The sequence below is a fragment of the Agelaius tricolor genome, unplaced genomic scaffold (assembly GCF_023055355.1).
Source record: "Agelaius tricolor isolate 1412-34295 unplaced genomic scaffold, bAgeTri1.0.p SCAF_2, whole genome shotgun sequence".
In the NCBI taxonomy this organism is placed as follows: Eukaryota; Metazoa; Chordata; class Aves; order Passeriformes; family Icteridae; genus Agelaius; species Agelaius tricolor.
The window spans coordinates 52,012,196-52,039,031 of NW_027269262.1; the positions used below are offsets into that span (position 1 = coordinate 52,012,196).

Sequence of the window (26,836 nt, forward strand, 5' to 3'; positions counted from 1 at the left end):
TCTCATTGACAAACTGTTGATGTACAGGCTGGCTAGGCAAACGGTGAGCTGGATCAAAAGCTGACTGACCAAGCCCAAAAGGTGAGGTCAGTGACCAGTGATGTAGCCCAGGGGTCAATACCAGGTTCATTCCTGTTTAACACCTTCATTAATAATCTGGATGATAGGCAGAACAAACCCTCACAAAGTTTATTTATGACACAAAAGAGGGGTAAGTAGCTGATATGCCAAAGGGCCATGCTGCCATCCAGGGGTACCTTAGCAGGCTGGAGAAATGTGCTGACATGGACTTCATGCAGTTCACAAGGAACAGTGCAAATTTCTGCATCTGGGGAGGGAGGAACAACCCCAGACACCAAAATATGCTTAGGGGCATTCAACCGGAAAGCAGCTTGACAGAAGAGGCTTTGGAGGTCCTGATGGACATCAAGCAGAACATGAGCCAGCTGTGTGCTGCAAAGAAGGCCAACAGCATCCTGGGGTGCATTAGGAAGAATGCTGTCAGCAGGTCAAGGTGGTCCTTCACAGCCTTCACTCAGCACTGTTCAAGCCACACCTGGTGTAGTGTCCAGCTCTGAGCTTCACAGTGTAATAGAGAACATGGACATCCTGGAGAGCATCCAAAAACAGGCCATGAAGAAGACAAAGGGACTGAAGCATCGCCTCTGTCAGGAAAGGCTGAGAGAACAGGGATTGCTGAGCCCACAAGAGAAAGCTCAGGGGGTCACATTAATGTGTACAAAGGGCAGGGGTATATGTGCACAATGTCTACGAAGGGAAGGTGCAAAAAGGGACAGAGCCAGCCACTTTTCAGTGGTGCTCAAGGACAGAACCAGAGGCAGTGGGCACAAACTGAAACACAGGATGTTCCATCTGAACACCAGGAAACACTTCTATATTGTGAGTGGGACAGAGCACTGGCACAAGTTGCTCACAGTGGTTGTGGAGAATACCCTCAGAAATATTCTAAAGCCTTCTGGACAAGAGCCTGAGCAATTGGCTCCAGGTGGTACTTCTTGAGTAGGGAGGTTGGACTAGATAAACTCCAGAGATCCCTTGCAACCTCAACTAATCTGTGATTTTTCATCTACTTTCATCTTTCTGCATTTGTACCAACCATCGCTGTCACAGTGCAAGGCAAAGCATAAACCAGGAAGGCAAAATTTCACATGTAACCAAAGAAAACATCTATCAATGTAACACCTAGGAGCAATTTTATTCATATTCTTCTTATTTCACTGTACATGGTTCATAATAAGTAAGAAAGAGAATTTCTGGCTCAAGAAACATAGAATCCAGGCTGTCACACAGTTTACAGGTTAATCAGATGGAAAGTGCAGTGAGAAATATAAGACAACACACACCTATAGTACACCTTGGAGTCAATACTATACTGTGTTCCATCTCAAGCAACTGCAAGTGTCAGCTCAGAGCTCATAACTAATTCAGATGAAGTTTTCCTATCAATTGATCCAGCTCTGCATCAGCAATCATGAACACACAGCCACATGTCAATAATCAAAAGTGCTAGTTTTAGGGCATTATTAAAACTTATTCTAATAACACACATTACGGCATTAAAGACATCATCCTGTATTTCAGAGGACATATTAAAAGTATCAGATTAATCATTTTTTCTCTCAAATTTTTATAGCTCACTAGTTATTAATAGTTTTATGTGCTAGACTGTTGGGGGGGCAATGCATGAATTCTAAAAGTATTAAAAAAAAAAGCAAAAATGGCTCAGTGTTTTATATCAGATGACTTTTTGTTATTTAAATATTCACTTGAAGACTATTTACTCCTTTTTTTAAAGAAAATTATATCATTCACAGATTACTCTTTATTAGGGAATCAAGCTCCTTCCAAGCAGTACACCAAAAAATCAAAGCACTTCTCACAATACTGCTTTAGTTTATCATCCCACAATTTCACAGGAAAAGCACAAGACTTATTTTTATATAGAAACTTAGTAAGTTATCATGCTGTACTCGTACACCAAAGCACAGAAAAATATGCCTCGCACTTAGAAGAAACCAATGTAGTAAAATATACAACAGGACAAGCAAATTTGAAACTGGGTCAATGATTGACATTCTGAACAGGACTAGGAAGTTAGAAATGTGATGACTTTAAAAACATAGAAGAGTATTAATTATTACCAAAAATTACTTTTAAATGCCAAACAAAAATGGACGGACTTGGAGGCCACAAATTTGATTTTCAAATGCAGCTTTTATTCTGCCAAAGCAAAACCAGAAATCCAAGGCCAAACAAACCCAACAACATGGAAAAAAGCACTAGGTCAAGATTATTTTCAAAGCAATTAGCATAAAGTTAACATGCCCCTTAAAAAAAAAAAAAAAAGATAAAAGATAATCTATCAGAGCAGTTATAGCAACATCATTCACTGACCTTTCTGGGGGAAAAAAATGCTGAAAAACTCAGATAGGAAATATTTCATAGAGAACCCATGGATTCTGCAAGATCCAAATGCAGTAAATATGGCTTTACAGGCAATTGGTCTTGACAAATGACCATTGCCCCTGAAGATATTCATCTGCTAGTCAACACCTGTTTTCATGGGACTTCTGAAAAGCACATTCAACATATTGCATAAAAATTGGTATAGATTCAAACAGGTTAAAAGAAAGGTCTCCACTAGTAATTGTAAATGGGGAATCATCTCATGGGAGCATTTCTAGAACAAGTCCCACGTGGGTCTCTTCTTATCACAAGGTTATGGGATATTGTTCTCAGCAATATTGGAGTTAGAAATACGCTATTGGCAGAGTTCACATGTGGCAAATTAACATAGAAGTGTTAAAGATTAAATTCTATGATTAATCTAAATAAACAGTAAATAGATTGCTGAGATTGCTTCTGAAATATAACAGATAGAATTCCAGGAGCTAGAATATTTTCTGCAGTATAATGACTTTAGTCTGTGAAACTGATTCATTAAACAATTTAGCTGTGAAGGACAATACCCCAAGTAACGTAAGACTGCTGTAAACTGGTTCCTATTCAAAAATGGAAATCTACAACAAACATCAATAAATACTATTGCAAGTGTCCAACTTCCTTAGCACTGTATTTATTTTTACACATTTGTTGTTAATCAGAAGTTGTTTTTAAAACAGATACAACAGCATAAAAAAAGAAAAAACTTTGTGCCTTGAAATATATTCTTTATTTCATTTGGTTTTCAATATTCAATGGCAGTTTTGCACTATTTGTAAAATAATAATAAATCCAATCTAATTTCAGAGGGATAGGGAGACTGCATTTGAGTCTGTATATGTATACGTCCTTATAAGAAAAATATCTTAGAAAGACATAAATCACCTCAATCTGTTGAAAAAAACAAAAGCTACCAGTGTTTCTGGTGGCTAACAGTGATCTTTCAAATGCTGTAGATGGATAAATCTGTATCAGCTGCAACAGAGAAGCTCCAAATTGGTTTTTTTAATACTTCAGACAACCTCTTCAATGTCTGAAGTATTAAAATATTCCCTGCAACAGTGGATATGTCAATGGATGAGTCCTCTGACTGCAAGTCTGAGGAATTGGATAAATATCAGTTCAGTGTTTATTGGGAGACAGCAAATGAGGGGATCTCCATTCACAATGAAAAAATTGAATCAAAATTTCTTTCTCTAACAGTAGTTTTAAGCATGATAAAGGATAAAATGTTCAATAAAACTTCTAACATATTTGATACTATTCTATCCTCTCAGGCTATTAGTTGATTATACAGTAAGCGGTAGAATAATTCAATAAACACACAATGAACTGAAGGTAAAGAAGGACGAGCACAAATCTAAGAAAGTGAACTGACCATTGGCAATACCTTACAAAAAGCATCTTTTGTATTTTAAAGTCCTGAAACCAATCTCTGCACTGTGCTCACAAGAATCTAGCCCTGGATCCCACACAAAGCATAATTATTTCATGCTGCTCCCCATAATACGATTGCATAATTTGAATACAAAAGATTACCTAAGAGTAAGAGCTATAGAAAAGCAAGTAAAAATAGTAACTTGTAGAAATAGTCTTATTTATCAAAAGCCAGTAGATAAGCTATATTTCACCACAGACAGATGTGGAAATGGTTAAAGCTTTGGCCCTGTCAGTAAGGCATCACAATTCAGATAAATGTCCCCAGGGTATACAATCTCTCCTTCTCAACCCATGAGAAGAATGCATTCAAATAACTGGCTGGCTAAAGTGAAAATTCATTTCACATGAAGTCTCATAATTACTTTGTCCTTGTGAAGTTAGCTGCACACCATAAGTACCTGGTTTATTTCTGTTTTCTGACTAAGAACAACATCACAAAATGTATACTGATTGAAATCTTATGCAGGCAAGTTCCCTGACAAATAACAAGTAATACCTAAGGGCTTTAGGAAAACTATCAGATAAAAATGCAGAACAACTGATTGAGAAATAAATATGCATGTTTAGTCAAAGTTAATCTGTTGGTAAAAGTGAAAGACAGTCATGAATGACAGAGCTACAATAATTTATTCAGCATCAAGTGCTAGGAATGACTGTGCTGGGCCAACATAATGGAAAAGTCTTTGCACCTCCCAGACCAAGGGAGAAAATGTACCCATGACACTGCCCAAGTTCAGTTGGTTCAAGGAGCTCAAGCGCTTAGTCAGAATGCTGAGGAACATTTGATCACTGGAAATCAGAGATCAAGCAGAGTGTTTAAATCTCCATTTCCCCTCTGCACAAGAGAAAAAAAGTCCCTATTAATCAGAAAGTAAACCACAATTTCACAGGTAAAGAATCTGATGGTAATTTGTGGAAGTGACATGAAAAACTGCAATGCAAGCAAGAAGAAGACCTCTGCAACTAATGAAAGTACTCGTGCTCCAAATGAAGCCTTTAATAACAGGAGAACTTTAATAATGGAATATAGCTGAAAATAGCTCCCAAACAACAACCAGTTCTGTACTACAGGCATTTCCCTGCAGAAATATAAAACAATGGGACAGACAAGTTTCATTTACTCAAGAAACTTGTAAAAGACCCATGATAATAATTCCCTAGAAAGAAATAAAAGAAGGCAATAACAAGGAAAGAAAAATACTAACATGAACATCTACCACACCCTGCAAAAACTCATCAGCCTTTTATCAGATACTTCCACACAGCATGAGAAACAAGCAAGTTATATTAGTCCTATTTCATGACAGCCCTAGATCTGCATTAAACCTATACAGAGGCTCTATTACAAAACCCTCAGACAAGGTATTACCAGCCCCGTATCATTGTGGCAAGCACAGTCAACAGTATCCTGCCCTGTACTGGCAACAGTATAACCAGCACATCCATACCAGCTACAGTTGTCTCTCTTCAGCTTGTAAAATCATATTTGTCCAGTTTGGGCATCGCAGTAAGAACCAAATATTAATACCAGAACAAGTCCAGAGGAAACCTTCCAAAATCAAGCATATTATGTACAAGCAGAAACTAAAATAAATGGGTTTGCTCAGTCTGAAATAGAAATGGCTAAGAGCAGGGTACTTTTTTTTTTCTGTCTTCAGCGATACAGTACTCTTGTTAAGAGAAGACTAAATTGAACACTTGAAAGTAGTCAGTCAAAAGACACAAGGCAATGAACATAAGGTGAGATATTACAATTACATATTACAATTTTCTCACAGTTGTCTGACACTGGAACAGGTTTCCCAGAGAGACAGCAAAATCTACATCCCCGGATTTATTCAAAAACTCAAGTGGACACGACACTGAGCAATTTGATCCAGTAGGATTTGCTTTCAGCAGGAGATTGGATCAGGTGACTTCCAGGTGCCCCTGCCAATCTAAATTATTCTGTAATCAAACAGCAAGTCTTTAGAAATGCCACAACTGCCACAGATGCCAGGAACAAAGGATACCAGCACAAAGGCTGTGCCCATATTTATGGGCTCAGCACCTGAAAGCCATGATAAGCATTTATCTTGCTCATACCATTTTCAGGACTCTTTTCTATTTCTGCACAAGTTCAAAAAGGAGTGATATCATTCTTCCTATTAGGAAAACTAGCAACAGAACAGGAAATAGATTTATATAAAATTGGGAGCTAAAACCAACAGAGATTATTCCAAGTTCCATGCAAGCTGCACAGCTGCCTTTTGCTTAGGACTGACAAAAAAGCAGCAAGATTTTAATAAAAGAAGCAGAAGACCATAAGAGAGAAAACATTAGCTGTTTTTTCCTCTTCAAACTCATTTCACCCTTCACAATTCTTAGTTACTGATGTCAAAGCAGACTGCATCTTCTTTGATCACTGCACTGTTTCATAACCAGTTCTTATTTGAACTGCATAGGTCATTACATCCAAGGTAGACAAGCTAGAATCTCAGAATGAGCTGAGTTGGAAAGGACCCATCAGGACCATGGAGTGCAACTACTGACCCTGCACAGGACACTCCAAGAATGTCACCATGTGCCTGAGAACATTGTCCAAGCACTTCTTGAACTGTCAGGCCTGATGCTGTGACCTCTTCCCTGGAGAGCCTGTTCCAGTACTCAAGCACTCTCTGGCTGAAAAACTAGACTGCAATCGACTACAATATGAAGAGCTCTAAGATACTCTTCCTCCCAGTCTGGCAAAGGTTCTCTGCTGCAACAAGACAGAAAGGAATAACCCAGGGATGAATAAGAGATCATTTTCTGAGATCTGTCCAATGTAATTTCAGTTATAATGCTGAGAGCAAATGGGAAAAACAGGGAAAAAAGAAAAAAAAATGTCTCTTGCAATACTCAGATTGGTTTGGCAGTGAAATTAGGTCTCCCTTGGTCACCATTGCCTTGTTAATTTGTCTTATTCTCCTAATCTTTAGATCCTTTCCACGATGTAAACTCAAACCTACAAATGGGTTCTGGATGGCTGTCAGGACCAGACATAAATTGAGTCCCTTTTATTACTACTTTTATCTATAACACTGAAAAAATCCCCATGTTGGTGCCAAATATTCCTGCTCTTATCTAGCCTCTTCAGCCTTTAACTAATACATGAATATTTGCAACTTTCAATGAAGTTGCAGAATCACAGGCTAGTAATTCAAGATCAGAAATTTCAGTTTCTGCTTTAACCAGAGAAGCACAAAATGAACTACTGTCACAAAAGTGGTCTTTCTGGAGAAGCAGCACCTCTTATCTGCTTTTATTAAATACTCGAGACTATCTCACAGAAGTGTCATTAACATTCAAATGATTTCTTTTAAGTTTTAAGCATTTTAAATGTTTTTGACCATTTTAACTTGCCATCCTATCTATTAAGGTTTTCCTCTGAAACATCCACTGAATTAAACAGGAAAAATTAAAATTAGAAAAATAGTTGTCTTCTCTAATTAATAGTTAGAAATCAATCTGCTCTTGTGTTTCAGCTCCTCTGACTATCAAAAGACTACCAGGGTGCTGAGGTAGGGTTGCAATCACCTCTACCTCATCCAATCATCTGTGCTTACAGAAAAGGGAAAAGCAGGCACATGAACAATCCCAACATAGTGTATGAATTCTTCTCAACCATTTAAACCATATATTTTTATATTAATTACAGTACTATATGTCTTCATCTCAAAACACAGAACCACATCTGAAAACATGAAAATGTGGTTTTCCTCCCCTTGTATTCTGAAGTACATGGAATAATAAAAGCTTCTGTTTCCCAAAGAACTAACATTCTGAGAGGTCTTTTCAAAAACAGAACAGTGATATTATTGCAATATCTGGAATTATGGTGCAAATGAAAACTTTTAAATATTAGACAAATAATTAAATACCTTAATATAAGCAATTACGATTTCTTTCCTCTAAACAAATTGTCAATACTTCAAGTTGATCTAAACTCCATTTGTTACAAAATTTGCAGTTTTGTCAAAAAAAAATGCAGTAACTCTATTTTCTAAATAGTTTGAAAGACAGAGGGAATGTGATAGTGACCTCTTTGAGAATTCTTCCAGTGCTAAGGGCTTACATGTGCAGATGTCTTTTCCCTTTGATAAGCCATGAATTGCTTATTGCGGGGGACTCCCACTCCATTAGCCCATAAGAATTCAAAATTTCAGTCAACTTTGACATCTCACAAAACCATTCTGCTGCATAACTCGTGTATTTTTCCTCTCCCACCTTCCAGTACACTGCTGCTCTATAAAACATTCAGGAGTCCAACTTCTCCTCTCTTTTCAGTTCCTCTGACTACCACAAAGAGAAGCTAGCCACAGAACAGCTCCAGTTCCCAAACACAATTAATATTTTCTTTGTCTCTGACATTGTGCCTTGTAGCTTGTTGAGGAAGAAAATGTTCTGGTGAACTAAAATATCTTCAGTAAAACACATCTTTACATATAAATTACAACAGATCCCAACCATTTATGACTTAGATGCAGAACACTTTTAATGAAAAGCTGCTAACAGGTAAGGTAGCTGAGCTTCAATAAGAAACCTTTAGCTTTCCTTCTCTCCACACACACACACTCAGCCTTGACTTAGATGCATCTATTTCATTACACACAGTAAAAAGGTGCAAGTACAGTGAAATATTCTATCACAATATGCAAATGCCATGAGCATAGAGCATAAGATTATTAGATGAATCATCTGCCTGTAAACTTGGGTGTTCCTAAGTGCTTTGAGAATCTTCTGTTCTTGCAACTTACATTTCCACTATACTGCCAGGAAGTAAGATAATATCTGACTTTCTTTCTCTCCATTCCACACAGTAACATTTTAAGGAGCAATTCCTGGGAAATCAGCATTTTACATCTGCAGGCTGATAGGCTGACATGTAAAACTTTCCTACTGCCCTTCACCATTTTCTATATTCTCTTCCCCAGGATCTTTCAGACCTGCACAGGACAGCAGCATTTCAAGATGGACCTAAGAAGTGCCACAGACAAGGAATAAGTTCATTATTGCCTGGTTTTGACTTAAGCTGGATGAGTTCACACCACCAGTGGGTACAGTTAGGGCAGCACAGCATTGATCAGTGGCTGGAAAGAGCTGTAATCTCACAAACTCATGTAAGTACCCAAGATTTTTGCATTATTAAACCACATCTTGAAAGGGCCAACTACAGTATTTCTGTCTGAGACAACAAGAGAGACTAGTTTGAGTATGATTCTTTTTTCCCTCAGGGTTGATCAGATCTAATTAACCTACCCCAAGAACACTCTTGGTACGTACTATTGATTTCATTTCATTCCTGGTACAAAGGAAGCTGAAAAGATATGTAATGCCCAATAGCTGAGCAGAAAGATGAAGTCAGAAATTTAAAGTCTCATCACTAAAGGCTCTGATTCTGAGCAAGGTACTGCATAAGCCTTGCTTAGTGAGACAAGGTTCTTCCTAACAAAGTACCCATTGGCAAGAAACATTTAAGTAATAAAGTAAAACTACAGCTGCATACATTATGTTAGATGTTACAAGTTTCACTTACAAAGATGTATAAACTGCACTCTGCTATTTAAATCATGTATCAATTACTTGCAATTAAAGTCTACTTTATATATGTGCCCTGCACCAGCATCTCAAAGACCTAAGATGTCTAAGTGGACATCAGCATCATTCTCACTTGGAAGACTACATCAGATCCCTTTCAGCAGGAAAACACTGACAGACAAGAAAGTTCTGAACTCTAACCCTATAAATATTATATATATCCTAGTATTTTTTTGTATTTACTTGAACTAGAAAAATAATTGGCAGACTTGTCAATATTGTAGGAAGTACATAAGAAAAACCACAGAATGATAGGTGGGCTATTTAGAACTATTTAAGTATAGAAGCAACAACTGCACCTTGAAAGTGTTTACAAGTTAAATATGAGATAGTGAACAGGAGGGAGCCAAACAGCATAAAGACACAATCAACAGGAAACAATTCCTGAATACTCAGTGATCACATCAGTGTGGATATTTTGTAGTCATGACTGCAGAGAGAAGTTTAAGCACTAAGGATGAAGAGAGAGATGATTTGGCAAGTATTTAGGTAACACCTGATAAGCAAGGAGATGTGCAGAAATATGTGGCAATGTTCCCTGGGGAAAAAAAGGAAAACGTTCCCTAATCAAGGAACACACAACACAAGGAAATCCCACAGAGCAGCATACAGGATATCACTGGCCTTAGCTCTAGGGTAATGCTAACCAGTTGTAAAAGGATCATCCACTGAGAGAAAGCCTGATGGTCTCCCAGTAACAGCAGAAAAACGAACTAAGGAAACCAGCAATTTTTTTGGTTTGTGTTAGAAACAAACTTGAGCAGTTGCTTTATGAAGCTTCTTCTAAAGCAGAGGGTTTGTCTCCCTCTGAAGTAGTTCCTTCAGAAGTGGAAGAGTTACCAAACTGTAAAACCTGTGAAGAGAGAGAGAGAGAGATCCCTCTAACAGAAGTAAAAACAAATATTCAAACTGGTTCTTCATTTTTATTCACATGGGCTTTATTATTAATGCAGTTACTAACAATCTGAAAGATTAATACATTTAAGTGACTCCAGCAGTTTTGCAGTTCTTTCCCAATTCATACCACTGTAACACGACGAAACGCTGAGCCGCTTCAGTGCCTCGCTTTGCCAGCCGGAGAAGCAAGGGCAGCATCCACCTACCTCGCGATGGCAGATGAACCTTCTAGAGCGTTTGAAAGCAGCAGAACAAAGATGCGGGATCCGCGCACGTTACCGCCGCCCCCGCCGGCCGCCCCGACCCTTCCCGGGCGGGCGGGATCGCGTTCCGACAGCCGAGCCGCCCCTCGCCCGGCGCCGCCCGTGCCCTCCCCGCCGCGGTGACAGCCCGGGGGAGGCGGGCGCGCCCCCCACCACCGCCCTCACCCCCGCTCCCCGCGGGGGCGGCTCCGGACTCACCGATCCCGGGGGCCACATAGATGAAGTAGAGGCAGGACGAGGAAAAGGAGAAGAAGAAGATGAAGGCGAGCATGGAGCGGTTGGAGACGCGCAGCACCTTCCGCAGCAGTGGCATCCTCCCGCCGCGCCGGCCGCCGGCCGCTCCGCTCAGTCCCGGCGAGCCGCGGCGGCGCTTCCTAGGGGGAGGCGGCCCGCTCCTCCCATGGATCGGGCGGCGAGAAGGTGACGAGGGGGCGAGGGGAGCTCCCGCCCTCCGTCCCCGGGAGCGGGGCTGGCAGGGGCAGCGCCGCGGCGTGCGGAGGAGGGCGGGCGGCGGCGCTTTGTGGCCGCTCCTGCTGTCTCCTCGCGGGCGGCAGCAGCGGCGATGCCCGCCCGCCTCCGCGCTGCGCCTCCGGGCGGGCTGAACCGCCGCCGGAGGGAGGGGCTCCCTTAGCGCTGCCGCGGGGCTCGGGGAACGCTCCCGCCGCTGCTCACATGCCGCTGGACGCCGCGGCCACCCGCGCTCCCGCCTGCAGTCCCCGTACTAGCGGCGGCGGCGGCCGCAGCAGCAGCAGCATCCCCGCTGCGGGCGAGCAGAGTCACCTTCGCGCTGCGCCCGGCCCGGCCCGGCCCGGCCCGGCCCGGCCCCACGGCTCCCGCGCCGCCCCGCACCGGGAGGAGCCGCCCCGCACCGGGAGGAGCCGCGCGGCCGCTGCGGCGGTTGTGGCGCGCGCGAGCCCCGGCGCGGCGGCGGCACTGCGGGACTGCAGCGGGCGGGCGCGCGCCAGCCCCGCCCCCGCGGGGTTGGGCCAATGGGAGGCGAGGGAGAAGCGAGCCCGCGGCCGCCGATTGGCTGTTGCGCGCGCACCGTTGCTATCAGCGGGCTGCGGAAGGGGGGCAGGGAGCCGTGAGGCGGCTCGGCCGGGCCCCGCGTCCCGCCCCGCCCGCCCGGCGCTCCCGCTGTGTCCGGCCGGCATGCGTGCATACCTTCTCCGTGTCCAGTCACCTCGGCCTTGTGCAGAACACAAGGGGCCGGGTTTCTGTCCTGCCCGTGCCTACTTTCGAGCGCCGGTGCCCGCCCTTCCCTTCCCTTCTTCAGGTGGCGCTGCCGCTGTGCCACGGGTGGATGTCGTTGTGCTTCCAGCTGTTTTAATGCAGAGCGGTTGGAAACGGGAGTCAGGGCTGGCAGCTTCTCTCATATGAGAGGCTGCAGGAGCTGGGCCTGCTTAGTCTAGAGAAGAGGTCTGAGAGGGGAACTCGTTAACGCATGTGAACATCTCGAGGTGGCTGTCAGGAGAATAGTTGAGATATCTGAGAATGCCAGATTCTTCCCAGGGGTGCCCAGCGACAGGACAAGGAGTAATGGCCATAAACTAAAACAAGTGTCACCTCAACATGTAAAAGAGGAATAACCTCTTTACATTCAGGATGGTCAAACACTGGAGCAGGTGCCCAGGGATGTCATGGAGGCTTCCTCTTCAGAGAGTCATTTAAAACCCACCTGGATGCAGTCCTGTATAACCTGGCTTGGAAGATGGTCCCTCCCAACAATAACAATTATGTGGTTCTGTCTTTCTGTCACCCAAGAGTTCTCCATAGAGCAGAATAGGGAGCATTGCCTGAAGGTTTGGCTACACTTGTGCTTTAGGATTTGCTGAATTTAAATGTGATGATCTACACACTCCTTTACCAGTTCACTCCCAAGGCCATTGCTTTAAAATGGTATTTTTTAAAAGTTGGCAGCAGAAGCTCCATATTGATTCTCTGGTCTTTCTTGCTTTGGCAAAGAACTTGGCTGCCACAAGTTGCTGGTTGATAGGGTTAAGCCAGTAATTGCTCCGTTCCTCTGGAGAGTGCTATCATGGATAGATGTGTGCCAAGAGGTTGGAAGCAGGCCAGGTCCTGCCTGGGCACACTTGATGTGGCAGCAGGATCCACTTGCGCGAGAATCCAGGTCTGTGTTGTTAGCGTGTGTGGAGTTTAGTCAGACACAGGGCAAAAGAATGGAAATACAGAGTTGCCCCACTCCCCACAATACAATTTTGTCTCAGTTGCTACACTTGCACTATGGTTTTTATGCAATAAATATCACTAATGGCTTCATCTTGTTTCAGTAATCATCAAAGAATCATAGAATGGTTTGGGTTGGAAGGGACCTTGAAGACCATATAGTTTCAACGATCCTGCCATGGGCAGAGACATCTTTCGCCAGCACAGGTTGCTTAGAGCCCAGTCCAACCTGGCCTTGAACTCTTGCGGAGTTCAAGAGCACTTACAACTTCACAACCTCTTCCAGTGCCTCACCACTCTCATATTAAGTGTTAGCTATTTCTAATATCTATTCTAAACCTGTACTTCAGTTTGAGGCCATTCCCCCTTATCCTTTCAATACGTGCTCATCTTGTTTCAGTAATAACAGAGAGAAATTATTTTGTTCGCCCAGCACAGCTCGTGGTCAAGTAGAGCTTATCCTTTAGACTGACAGAGCAACCTTATAACTTCCTTCAGACTTGGGCAAACTGCTTCAAAACACTCTGCAGGCTGACATATCAGTATTTTTTAACCACAAATGTAAAACCTCAAGTCAGTTGACATGAAATAGTCAGAGCTAGAAATACAAAATGATTGGTTAATCAGTGAGGTAGTCATGCAAATAACTGATAGTAAAAATAAAAGCAAATGCTTACTTAGTCAAAATCTTGCTGGATGTTGAACATTTATTTGCACAGTGGAACACAGTACACCCAACAACAATCTACAGCCACATCATGAGCTTCCCTGATTATCACTGATGCAGAGCATAGACAAGGATTTCCCAGTAAAGGTTTTCATATGAGAGAGAGAAATTCTGTTCCTTCAGCTCTGAAACAGAGACTTGTCAGTTATATTTTGATGGATGTTATTGCAATGAGTATCTGTGCAGGTTTTAGCTGGGATGGAGTTAATTTTCTTCACAGTGGCTCATAGGCAATATGTTTTGGATTTGGGCAGAACACAGGTTGATAATACAGATACATATTTGTTACTGCTGAGCAGGGCTTGCACAGAGCCAAGGCCTTTTCTACTTTTCATACTGCCACCATGGTGAGGGGACTGGGAGTACATGGGAGGTAGGGAGGAAACAGCTGGGACAAATGACCAAAGGGATATTCCAGACCAAATGTCATCATGCTCAGTATGCAAAGTGGAGGGAAGAAGAAGGAACTGAGGGATATTTGAAATGACGGTGTTTGTCTTCCCGAGTAACCTTTACATGATGGAGCCCTGCTGTCCTGGAGATGACTAAACACCTGCCTTCCCATGGGAAGCAGTGAATCAATTCTTTTTTTTTTTTTTTTTTTGCTTTGCTTGTGTGAACAGCAATTGCTTTCCCTGCTAAGCTGTCTATCTCAGGAATTTTCTGACTTCCACCCTTACAATTCTCCCCCCCCTCCTCCCTGATCCTGCTGGGGGGAGGATGAGTGAGCAGCTACAGTACCAGATAGCGGGATAGATTGTGGGATGTATTTTGTCACAAAATTGTTTCTGAATTGCCAGTAACAGCTATGTAACTTGATATATGCAATTTATTTTATTGAGCAGAATGCAAAACTAGCCATAGGAATACAACAATGAACAGTTATTTACATACATTATTTAAAGTTGAAGCTTAAGCTGACAGTAATATAGGACATTATCTTGGGTTTATGGAGCAAAAATGTACTGTATTTTTATGTCTTGTTGCTGTCTCACATTAAAGTAAAATTTATTTTATATGTGAAGTGGCATTATTGCTACTTTATTTTTATGTATGAAAGCTATTGATTTACTCTGCTAACTGGAATAACTGAGTATTAATTGGCTCATGATTCTCCCACATTCCACTTTTATTAGATTTTTTTTTAATACAGTTTTAGATCTGTTTCTATGCTGTAAGCATAGGGAATGACATTAGAAGATCAATATGATGACAACTCACAGAATCTTGTCAGATACAGGAGTGAGATCCATGGTACAAGAAATCTTAAGACTGGCCTTAACTTTTGTGTGGAGGAACATTAAGTGGTGCCCTGCATATCACTGTCTCTGCATAAGTAAAGGCAAATGCCATGTCTCCAGCTCAACATGAATTTTGGTTTGATCACTTGGGCTGTGCAAGTGCACTTTTGTAAGAGTTTAAGAGACTACTGTGATGAGCATGAGACAACCTGTGGAGCAGTATATTAACTCATATATATAGAAATGTTTGTGGAAACATAAAAAATGGAATTTTGGAAGATAGATGTATCATGTTTAATTGAATCTCCAGCAGCAGGACACTGCAGGAGCAGCAGCATAACTCACAGTTATGTAGATGACTTTGCACAGGTGTCTGCTCTGATCATAATACTTGAAGCCTCTTCTTTAAATATTGCTTTCTTCAGTAAAAAGATTACTGCACAATATGTAGATCCCTTCTTTGAATAATCAACAATATTGCACTTCACTTATTATTGTAAGAGGAAATTCCATTGGATGTGTATTGCTCTGCTGTGTTTCCTCTTCCAATGGAATTTCTTCAGTAGGTTCTTAAACAATTATAGGTTATTCTGAAAGAAGATGAGAACTCCTCCCTCATTCCTGTTTTTAATCTAAGCATCCCAAAGTGAATTTTCTATGGATCAGCAAGCACAAAATCAAACAAGATCTCATCAGAGCAACTGCTGCAAAACCATCAATGTCTCCAAAGCTGCTATAAAAAACACATTTGTCAGTCATTTCAAAAGTTCATGTATTTCATGAAGTCCAACAAATGCTGCTGTAGAAACTGCATATACAAAATTAACAGGTTTCCCATGCTGCATGGGCACAGTTGTGCATGACAATGTTCTGTTAACAAAACCAAGGCACTGATCTTTTGGAGAAAAGTAACAGCACTTTTTTTTTATAGGGGAGGAGGGAGAGCTTTAGTGATTTTTTATCTGGGTTGCTTCTGGAACCCATTTATTTGAAAGAGTGACACCTCACACTATTGTGGCTTTATAATTGTGGACATAGGGTGCTGTAAGACATCAGGCAGGAAGGAATGCCAGGAAGGAATACCTTGAGGGAAGCAAAAATATCTTAACTACTGCTGTCATCAAGTGAAAGAACTGAGCCTGATGCTGGCATCACTGAGGCTGTGTCAGAGACTATGCAGGGAGGTAGAGAGTGGTGCATTGCTTAGATCATTTGTTAGAGCTGGCTGTTAAAAGAATATACATATGAATGTGCTGCCTATGTAATATCCAGTTTTGCAGTCTGCAATACAAAATTAAAAATCCACATTTTGTGCCCTGGGTCATCTGCTGTCACATGCTTGTGTGACATGTCTTTGAATGAACTGAGTACAAGCAATAAAAAACTCTTGTTTAACTAGCTGTTTTATCTCTTCCATAAGGATGTGTCCCGAGATTCTCTCCTCCAATCAATATTCCTACACACATTACCAAATTTCACCTGGCTGCCTCCATAGTTTGTATATTTCAGACAGAACGGTTGCTTGTTTTTGTCACAATTTTTGTAATTTATCTATCTAAACACTTTTTATCAACAATAAAGTACTAAAGTACCTTATGTGTCTTGAAAACCTTGCATTTTTTTCTTTTTTACTGCAAGTTTAAGCATTAATACCAACATCATTCTGCCTTCCTTACACTCTACATTCTGAACTGTCATGTCTATTTGCTCTCTGGTTGCTGACTGTCACTTTGTCTTCACTTTTAGCTAAGCCAGCCCAACTGCCTTATTTAGACTGTAATTGATAGTCCAAGAAGCAGAATGATTCTTTCACATTTTTTTACAAGAGCTCTTTCCTACTTGCACCACCTGTCCCCCAAACAAACCCAGTGAGCTGCAGTCAAGGCACAAACCTCCTGCAGCACCAAGCAACCCCTTTGGATCCACAGGCAAAATTCTGTGATCAGCTTTCTATTCACTACAGAGAAATACATGAAATATTCCCTGTGGTTTTTTTTCTTAAATCTTTTGCCATTACTGTTTCAGCTCTCTTCCTTGCCTTTTCTGTTTTCCTTAATTGTAGTAATAAAAATTGATAAATGAGCGTAACATGGTTTCATTATTAATCCTAAGTGTAGCAATTATTTTGTTGGTATTTTTTGTAAATACCTTTGGTTTCTCATTTATTTGGATTTAGCAGTGTGATTTTTATTAGTCACACTTTGTTATACAGGGCAGCAGCATTCCAAAATCCTGCACAGTAACTTATAAGTAACCCTTCTTGTAAGGTCAACGAGGAGTTAAAATGCCTGGAGTTAAAAAGCTCAGGATAAGAAGCATGAGAAGAGCCTGACAATTCCAAGAAAATGCACAATCTGTGTAACATTTTTAAAGATCATAATAAAGATTAATTATGATTAAAGATTAAATCAAGTTTTGTCAGGGTGATCTAGACCCTGGGAAAGTTAGAGTGCTTCAGTGTGTAGCACAAACACGTAAAACTCACTCCATTGTGTAATGAAAAATGTAACACCTCACTTAAGTTTTGGGCCATGTGACCTAACCTCATTACATCCATTATAATCCCACTATTAAATCAAATGTCAGATTGGAAGTATTTCGAGAAAGTTTGGTATTTTCTTTTGTACTACAACTTCAAGGCTGAAACTTACTGCACTCTCATGCACATGGTCTGATTCCTGGGGCTCTGCAGGGTCAGAATTTGGACTTTGGTGATCCCGCTGAGTCCCTTTGACCTCAGGATTACCTATGATTCTATGGTTCTATAATTATCATCGTGAGATTAGGCAATTTGTAATTTTTTCTGTGTCATGAATAAACTATTTGCTACACCATACTATTGTAAGCATCTTATGTGGAAAAGACAATATCTGACTTTAGATCATGTTCATAGTCCTTTAAAATGGTACATGTGCAGTTGTTTGAAATCTATGTAGCAAGGATAAGGTGCAAGTAAAAATTATTTTTATCTGTATGTGCAGTACAAAGAAGGATTGATAAAAAAGTCGTTTTGGGAACCATGGGATTTATTTCACTGTAACTTGTACAGGTGAAAAATACATGCAGCAGGAGACATAATCATCATTAACTAACATCAAATACTTTTATTATGGAAATCAGAAATTTTACGGCCTGAACTACTCACATCAGAACTAGTCTGAAACCTCTATTTGCTGAATTTGGATTAATAATTGTTCCTTAGAACATTTTTGGAAATGGAGAGTGACTAAGAAATAATAAGAGAGGACTGCAGGATAAGTTTACACTCTTGCACTCCCTCTCTAACCTTGCTTTTAAAAATGTCATTCAAGTCTTAAAAAACAGCACAAAACTAAATCATGCAGTTTGGGTGGTAATCACTTCAGTGGGGGAATAAATAAGATTTTCTGGAAAGCTTGAGGACTTTTGCTTTGCTTTGTTTTTGTGGCTAAAATCTTATCCTCAGAGATGCAATTCCTTTGCATATATAAATAGAAACAATCTGGTCTCACTCATTCTACTGCAATTAGGAAAAAGCAATCAGAGTTTGTTAAACAGACTTGAGAGAAACAAGAATCTTATGTCTTAGAAGACAGATGTTTTCTGATTAAGCTTTCTGTCACAGCCTCATTTAAATTGCGTAAGTCACAGATAACTTTAGCAAAGGTTACAGTTGTTGGAATTCCACTGTTCTGTTCAGTTCTTAATAACAGCTTTGTTTAGTTTGTGAGATAGTGTTTAAATAGCTTGAATTTTCTTAAGAGCTGAAGCAATGCTTCTGTCCTCAGAAAAACTCTTCAGTGCCTTGCAAACCTAAATAATAATCTAAAGTTTTCCTAAGAGTCATCTTCCTACTTTTCTGCTTATGCTATGAAAAAGATAAAGGAGGCCTAAAAATTAATAAGTGTATTTTCATGCATACAACCTCATTTATGCAGAGGGTCATGTAATCACAGTTGTGTAGAGATAGTGATGCTGCCGTAATTGTTGTAGCTTATATTTCTGACTATAATTTTTTCATTTATTTAGCTATCCTTTAAGTAACCATTAATTTGATCAGTTTTTTTAAAAATTCTGTGTAAAGTGTTTTTTCCTAAGATGAGCTTTTCCCAAACCTAGGAGAAAATTCTCTATGTAGGAAAGAAAAGAAATAATTCTTCACATCTCTTGGTACTTGAGAGAAAAAGAGTGAGACCATTTGGTCATAACTGAATTTCCCAATATTTTGAAAAATAAATAGTGGCCCTAAATATTATCTATTTGCTCAGTCATGGGCATGAACACCTTCCCAAATATTGCTAGTGCAGCTGATTTCTTAGAACAAGTGAAATTCTAAAGATTCTGTTGTGACAAAGAATTTGCTAGCCTCTCAGAGTTCTAAGAACAGACAGTAAATATATGTGTGGCCAAGAAAATAAAAATAAAAATAAAAAATCAAATATTATACCAGTGTTGCAGTTACTCCTTGGGGAAGTAAGGTGCTCTGTCATGAAAGAGTATTATATATCTATTGTGCTGGATACAAAAAGACTCAGACTGAAATTCTAGAAATAGTTAAAAGTTCCAGTGAACTTTCCAGATTACATAAAAAGAATACTAATCTTGAAGGGTTATTGGATTATTTTTTTTGCTTACTTTTTTTGTTTTATTTTGGTTTGGTTTGGGTTTTTTTGCATTTTTAAAAATCATATTAAGTTCTACATTTAAAGTAGATTTTGAATCACAGTTTTAGGCTACATCTGTTAGAGTTAGCAAAAACTGCTTCCTTCAGTGGGTAGCTTTCCTTGCAGTATGTTTCCAAGTGTGTGTATGGATTAGGGGTGATGTGGTGCATTATGCCACAAGACCTTCTTTCCAGTCTCCAGGCCATAGCATCAGTTACAAAAATTAAAGCTGAAAAAGGCAAAAATTAAAGCTGAAAAAGGCAAAAATAGCCTTTGGCATACCCTACAGGAAAGTGAGACTGTTTGTAGCACTATCTGAGGGCCCCCAAAGCCGAACAGGTTGGTTTTTCCTGCCAGTTCACTTCCTATCCCTAAGACAGTAAAGAACAAGTATCCTACAAAACTCTAAGGCAGCCTTAGGATAGCCATTTATTCACATTATTTATTGCTGGTATTGGTACCTAAAGGTCCCAGTCACAGAAGAGAATGCAAGTCCTATGGTCTGTATAAATGAAAAAATGAAAATAATCCCTGCATCAGGAATTTACATCTGTTTTACATTTAGCACCTGCTGATTCCATTGTAGGGATGTAGACACATGCTTGTGTGTCTACATCTTGCAAAAATGTGACCATTTTAATTTACTTCTCAGTGCTGGTAATTTATCTTGATCTGAAACACAGTGACAAAAATGAAGTTCATGGAGCTCCATATACTTAATAAGAGCAACAGAAAACTGTGTGGAAATCAGTTCTGCCAAAATCTAATTAGGGGCTCTAATTGTGTATTGTTGCTCAGAGAGTTTTTCACAAGTGAAAACTTGTTAAGATTAATTTTTCCAGGTGCCTGTGGCAAAACCAGGAATAAATATTGAAGTCTTATGAGCTGTGATTTTGAAATTATTTTTTGTGTTCTCAATATAACAAAACCACTAAGGTTTCAAATATTTAAATTTACTTAGGAAAAAATATTAAACCAAACAAAAACAATACCACAAACAAACAAACAAAAATTAAATAAATCCACTAAAACACCAACATCATCTTGGATCTGGACATTGTCTGACCAAGTGTCTATTTTTTTACCCCAAGATCTTCTGACAGAATAGATGGTGAATATTTAATGCAAACTGAAATGAAGAGACAGTGAAAAAATGCAAGGGAAATGGGTTCTGCATTTCACAATACTTTTGGAGAGAATTAAACAGGTCGATGAATGAGTATGAAATTATAGTTAAATTTAGGAATAGTGACATGAAATCAAAGGCACATAAAGTCATATACAGGCAATCTGGAAAATAAGTTTTGTGATAGGGATAGGTTTTTTCATTCATAATACCTTCTATATGTAAGTAAGTGTTCCTTCTAGCTGAGCATCTGTTTTCTAACACCTATTAGAAGAGAAATCTGAGTTTTAGTGATGATAGAGAATAGGACATGACAGCCTAGGAGGGAAAGATTACTTTTTAAGTTATTGTGTACTACACTGAAAGACTAACATCTTTCTGTTCTTTTTTTTTATTATACTGGGGATAAATTGGTTATTTTATTTAGTTTGGAGTTAACATTTTTTCTCTGTTTGTCATGAGGATTTCTACAGCTACCCTTTTAAATCATTGGGTACCCTCCCCAGAGTTCCCAGCTGACTGCCTAAACATAAGTTTCCCAAGTTTGTCACTGAAATAAAGCAAAAATAAAGATGACAAAGGGAAAAAAAATTGCAACTCAACTTCTGTGGAAAGCAAATGAAAATTCACAGAAAAAAGTTTATATTGGAGAAACTGTGCAAAAGTGACCAACCAATACTGACACAATTACCCTATATTTACACAGCCTGTTAATGACTTGAATGTCTAGTGCTTTCTCTTTTCTTTGTTTCTTCTTTATTTTTCCTATATTGTCTTTTTAGTAAATATGGACAGTTGTAAAAAATAGGTGAAAGAAGAAAAAACATTTGAAAGTATATAGTCCTGTAACAAAAATAAAATGATTAATTTATACTGTTTGTGGTTCAACAGAAAATACTTTCTTGCTTTAATTTCCTGAAAATCATATGATCATTTTAGTTATTCCTGCCTTTGGTTTGGCCTAGTTCAAAATTCTTAGCTGATGATTTTAGAGCTCCTTATGTTCAGCTAAGTCTAGAAAGAGTTTAAATGACCCAAATGCTTTAAGAGTCAACACTAAGCTATCAAATTTCCAGGGCTGTTCTCTTTTTCCTAGAGGCGTAGGGGATTTGCAGAAAGGGGATATGAAAATATCCAGAAAATATATTTGCATTCCTGTTGTAGTCCTGCAGTGAATTTATGTTGTTTGTGTGCACACAGGTTTCCTTGATAGATCAGGAATTAAGTCAGAAATATACTTTTTAAGTGTTTCATAAAAGGACCCCTTATTTAAAAGATATGTTCATGGTTGCAGTTCTGATAATTGCACCTTCAAAAAGTATAGTTTGAAAAAGTACAACAAGAAGTGAAATAAAGATAGGCAGCTCTGTGGGTGGCTTTTGTGTGAAGGAAACTAAATGGGTCAGGATATTTCATTTTGGAAACTAACAGCTAGGAGAAGGCAGTTAGTGTGTGATTATTCCTTTTTTTTCTCCAAATGCAAAAACTGGGAATCCTTCAAACAACTGATCAGACTGCAAGTTTAAAGCACACAAAAAGAAGCATATTTTCGTTCATTTAAAAATTAAATTTTGAGAAAAATTAATCAGAGTCAGAGGAGATACATTTAATAATTACTGATAGATTCAATGGTTTAGTCTGAATTTCTGGTTCTAGTAACTCCCAGCCTGCTGATCACAGAAACTGAGTCACAGAAAAGGAAATATATCCACCCACCTCTTGAAATAACTTCTGTGTCTGGGACAGTGCAGTATGCTAGGCCATTTAGGGCATTTCAACATTTTTTAGCCTAAATAACCACAGCAAGATAATCAAGCAAATAAACACTCAGTTAATGGAATAGATTTTCACAATGTTTTAGCTCTGAACCAAAATCTGTGAAATATTTACTGGCTTGGGCATAATAGAGATCTTTCCACATAGAGGTGCTATGTCATGAGTCTGCCACACGATCTGGAATATGGAAAGCCCAAATTTCAGTGGAAGTTATCAGAGAACCTGCTCCCAGGAGCACAAAAGTAGGGATGAAGTTCTACATTTTGAAGCAGGACTAAATAACTCACAGAATTTTTACCCAGTATTTTTTATGCTCTTGGAATCCATCAGCCATGCTGTGACTTTTGTGATTGGATCATGCTCATTTTTAAATATTTTTATTTGAAAGGATCAGCAACTAATAATCTGTTTTACCCAAGGTTATAATTATTACAGTTTTACTGAATTTAAATAGAGGTTAAAGACTACAGTTCAGATTGAGCAATTATGTTCAGCAAACACAACCAAACAATGCCTAAACAATCACTTTAAAAGATGAGGTTGTTTGTGAAAGAGCATCTTAGAAAGGGAAGCTGTGGCTAAAGTTTAGGCTTGCAATCCTCATGGTTTTACAGCTGAAAAAAATCCCAGCAATGTCAGCACATTTTATTGTTTAGAAATTGGTTTAGGTGCAAAAGTTCAAATTCATGATTAACCAGTTAGTCTTGGGTTGTCTTTGTGTCAAACAACTGCCCCTTCTCCCAAGTCTGTGGGTATACCCAAGTCTGCCTGGCAGAGTGATGCAGAGAAAGAAAAGTGGTGTCTGGTTTTTTTTAAGGAATGGGGAGCAGCAGAAGAAAACCTCCAAATCCCTGTCACAAAAGAGTTTGTCCCTCTTCACTTTCAATTCTCTTCTTTTGTCTATTATGAAAAAAACCCAGATGTTTAGACCTGTCTCTTCAATTAATACAGTTTCTTGACACTCTGGCAATTCTTTCCATAGATTTGCAGGTCTGCTCAATCACCTTAGTGAGAGCCATGCACAGTAATAGCATACAGGCATTTACAGCATCTAGGTATCAATTCTGCTAAACTGCTCTAGATGCAATCATCTTTTGCCTGAGTCTGAGGAAGTACAATGACTTTTCAGAAAAAAATGAGGTTAGTTTTCCAAACTTCCATAAAATAAGAGAGGAACTTCGTGTACCCGATACAGAAATGCCAATGATAGAGTGACATTAAATAGTTACATTATTAAAATTTAAAATTAAATTTAAAATTAATAGTTTTTCAATCCCTACTTTTTAATTCATGAGAATTTTCTGACTCTTTTGATAGTATGTTTTTGTTTGTGCTTGGGATATATATGGTTAGAACAGTGTGCTGTAAGGTGGTTGCTCTACCAGCACCACAACCAAAGACAAGAGAAGACCTTCCTCCCCTTTACTCTCTCTGAACCTATCCTGCTTATTTATTAGTCTTGACCATGTTTCCAAGCCTTTATTAAGATATCTATTGCTATGAAAACTTCTATATACTGCTATCCCTCTTTAAAAACAGGACTGCATTACACTAATGGGGAAATGAAAAGGTTGTCACTGAAATAAACTGACAAAAAGAGAGGGGTATTTATAATTTTTGGAATTCTCAACCCTCAATTTTCACTTGTAATGCATTTGATTTCCTTACAAGGGTACAAAGTGAGCCTGTCAGCCTTGCTGGTGATTTAAGTCTCATCTATTCTGCTCCAGATGGCCTGTCCAGGCAAGAGAAGGACAGATGGCCTCAGACATTTCAGTGGTGGGAAGTAGAAAGAGAACAGAGTTCTTCCTGCATGTGCTTTTGCTTTCTGAATTTTCTTTTTCCTGGAAACAATTTTTGTTGCTGCAAAAATTGGAGCAGTTAGATGATAATGAGTGTTCATTCAGTCCATTTCCTTTAGAGTGGACAGACTTTAGGTCTCAGATAATGGTTGAAATGTCTACAAACATCTCAGTCTCTCAGATCCAGTTTTTTGTTCTCTGACAAGATTATATTCCTGTCATTAAAAAGCACATGTGAGAGCAGAAGAAACAAAAATATTGATCTCAGATTATTATCTTTTTCCTTTTAAGTCCTACTCCCCAGTCAACTTTTTTCTTCCAGGAATGCAGTCTTATCAGTTCACTATCTTATAGTGAACTCAGAGAGGCTACTACTTCTAAAAGTTATCCTTTAATTCTTAGTCATAAAAATTTTCAAAACTAAGAAGGGCTTAAGGGTTTCCCTTTAATGATTTCACCACCATCCCACAAAAAAGTGAAAAACTAACCAAGATTTTTCTTTTGATTTTATTAAAATAAATCCCAGGCAGAATTCAACTATGATTTTTTTCTGTTAAAAAGCAATGAAATCTGAACTTGTGCTCCCAATAAGCAAACCTGAAGTGCTGTGGAACTGTGAAAATCAAAGTTTGAATTACAACCGTCACTTCTTCATGATTCACCAAAGCTTTCAATCTGTTCCTCAGACACTAATTATAGGGTAATTAGTTAATCCTTGAATGGGTAATTTAGCCTTCACTGGGTCCTTTTGCAGGCCACCAGATTCTGGCCTGCAAAATGAATATAATTTCATTGCTGTAACACACAGGGAGATGGGCACAGCATTAAGTTACATTTCTAAAAGCTTTATTAGATGCTGTTTAACTGGCATTTCCTAAATTATATGCTAAGTGTTGAAACTTTTTCTGAAAACATTGCATTTTGGGACATTTCCTAGACATATGGCTTTAGCTTTCCTGACAGGAAACCAGAAACCAGTGTTGAAAATTTCTTGCCTGCTGTGCAGTGTCAGAGTTCCAGTAACACAAAGATCAATCAGCCTATTCAGCAGATTATAGAAGACAAACAGGAATTCACTCTTTAGCAAGGGTCAATATTTGCTATTGCCTCGGTTTGTAAAATAATAAAATGTCATAGGGTCTGAACAGAAGGGAATAACCTTTTAAAATAAAAAGAGGGTAGGAGCAAAATTAATAATCTTTATTACAGAATGCTTCCCAGTGAGAAAGAACAAAACCTATGATAGAGACTAGACATTTTAGGAAGAGAAAAGGAAAAAAGAAGGTATTGTGGAGCAAAATGAGGGTGAATTCTGAAATAGCATCTTGTTAACATACTGCTGTATTTTCCAGCAGAGATAAAAAGAGCATTTACCCACAAAGATAAATATGATATCCAGCTTTCAATCTCTGGAAAGAAACTGTGTTCTTAGATTGAGATATTGTGTGATAAGAACTCAACCAGAAAAAATATAGAATATAAAGCCTTCTTTTTACGGGAGAGCTGAAAATAGAATAGAAGGAGAGAGAAGTCCCTCATTTCTCCAGGATGCTAAAGCTAAAGCTAGAAATTATTTAGTAGTGAATAATCAATGTGAAACCAGCAGTTTGTCTCCACTACCTTACACCATGTAGGTCAACAGGAGAGACAGACAGAGAGAGAAGTATTGAATTTAATGATTTTCATTCAGCTTGCATAAATGCAAATCATAGATATGTTATTTGCCTCTTCCATGAACAGGGAAATGAAGTTTCATATTTCTCAGTTTAGAATCTTGAAATATTTTAAATATCTAACTTCGAATGAATAAGTAGTCTTCAAGAAATGTTTTGGAGTTTTTTCTCTCTCTGTCTTTCTGCACACTGCAAAGCCCAGACAACTTATTGAAACATTAGGAATTTAATTGTATCTTCAGAGTTTAAGATTTTTACATCTGAAATATTTACTTTTCTAATAAATGGCCAGAGAATATCAGAGCCTTCTGAAACACCAAGGTAAGGATGAAAGGAAACTGAAATTGGCCAAAATAACTTCTATGTGTAATAGTTGGCAATGGCTGCACAATGACTGAAGTTCATTGTAGAGCCAGTCCTATCAGTAGAATGAGGATTTTCTTTCACAGCATCTTCTTCTGATCCCAACATCTGCACTGTCTGCTTTCAGATGGCATTTGCCACCTATTCCCATACTGCAGAATCATTTCTAAAAGCATGTTTTGTTTGCCACATGTATTTGGTTCCATTTTAATTTAATGTTGCAGAAATCCTGTGAAAGAACATTGAGCTCATTGTCACAGGCCACTCTTCACAGCCTCAACACACTCCTTAATAAACTACAAGATGACTAAAGCATAAAAGACACACTTAGAGCACTCCATGGGAGTTATCTGCAGCAAGTTGTTAATGACTCAACACAAAATGTCATTTTGATTCTATGTATTAATGAACCATTGTAACCTAGGTAACTAATTTTAATTACTCTTGCTAAAACAGAAATTTCAGTCTTTAACTATAAAGGTGGTGCTGTGAGTAATAAACCAACCAAAAAAATTAACTATTAATTCCAATAACACATAACTGACCTAAAAGTTTGGACCATCTATTTTAGTTGTATGTCAAATATCCTTTTGTAGTCTGTCCTTATTATAATCCA

General features: G+C 39.0%; 1 protein-coding gene across 1 annotated transcript in view; it reads right to left on the reverse strand.

The window, feature by feature from the left end:
• Positions 1 to 11,613, reverse strand: part of B4GALT6 (beta-1,4-galactosyltransferase 6) — a 30,739-nt gene extending 19,126 nt beyond the window's left edge. The window contains exon 1 of the mRNA XM_071418732.1: positions 10,881 to 11,613. Within this exon, the coding sequence (XP_071274833.1) occupies positions 10,881 to 10,995 (115 nt within the window). The 5' untranslated portion in view covers positions 10,996 to 11,613. The remainder of the gene's footprint in view (positions 1 to 10,880) is intronic.
• Positions 11,614 to 26,836: the final 15,223 nt, after the last annotated feature.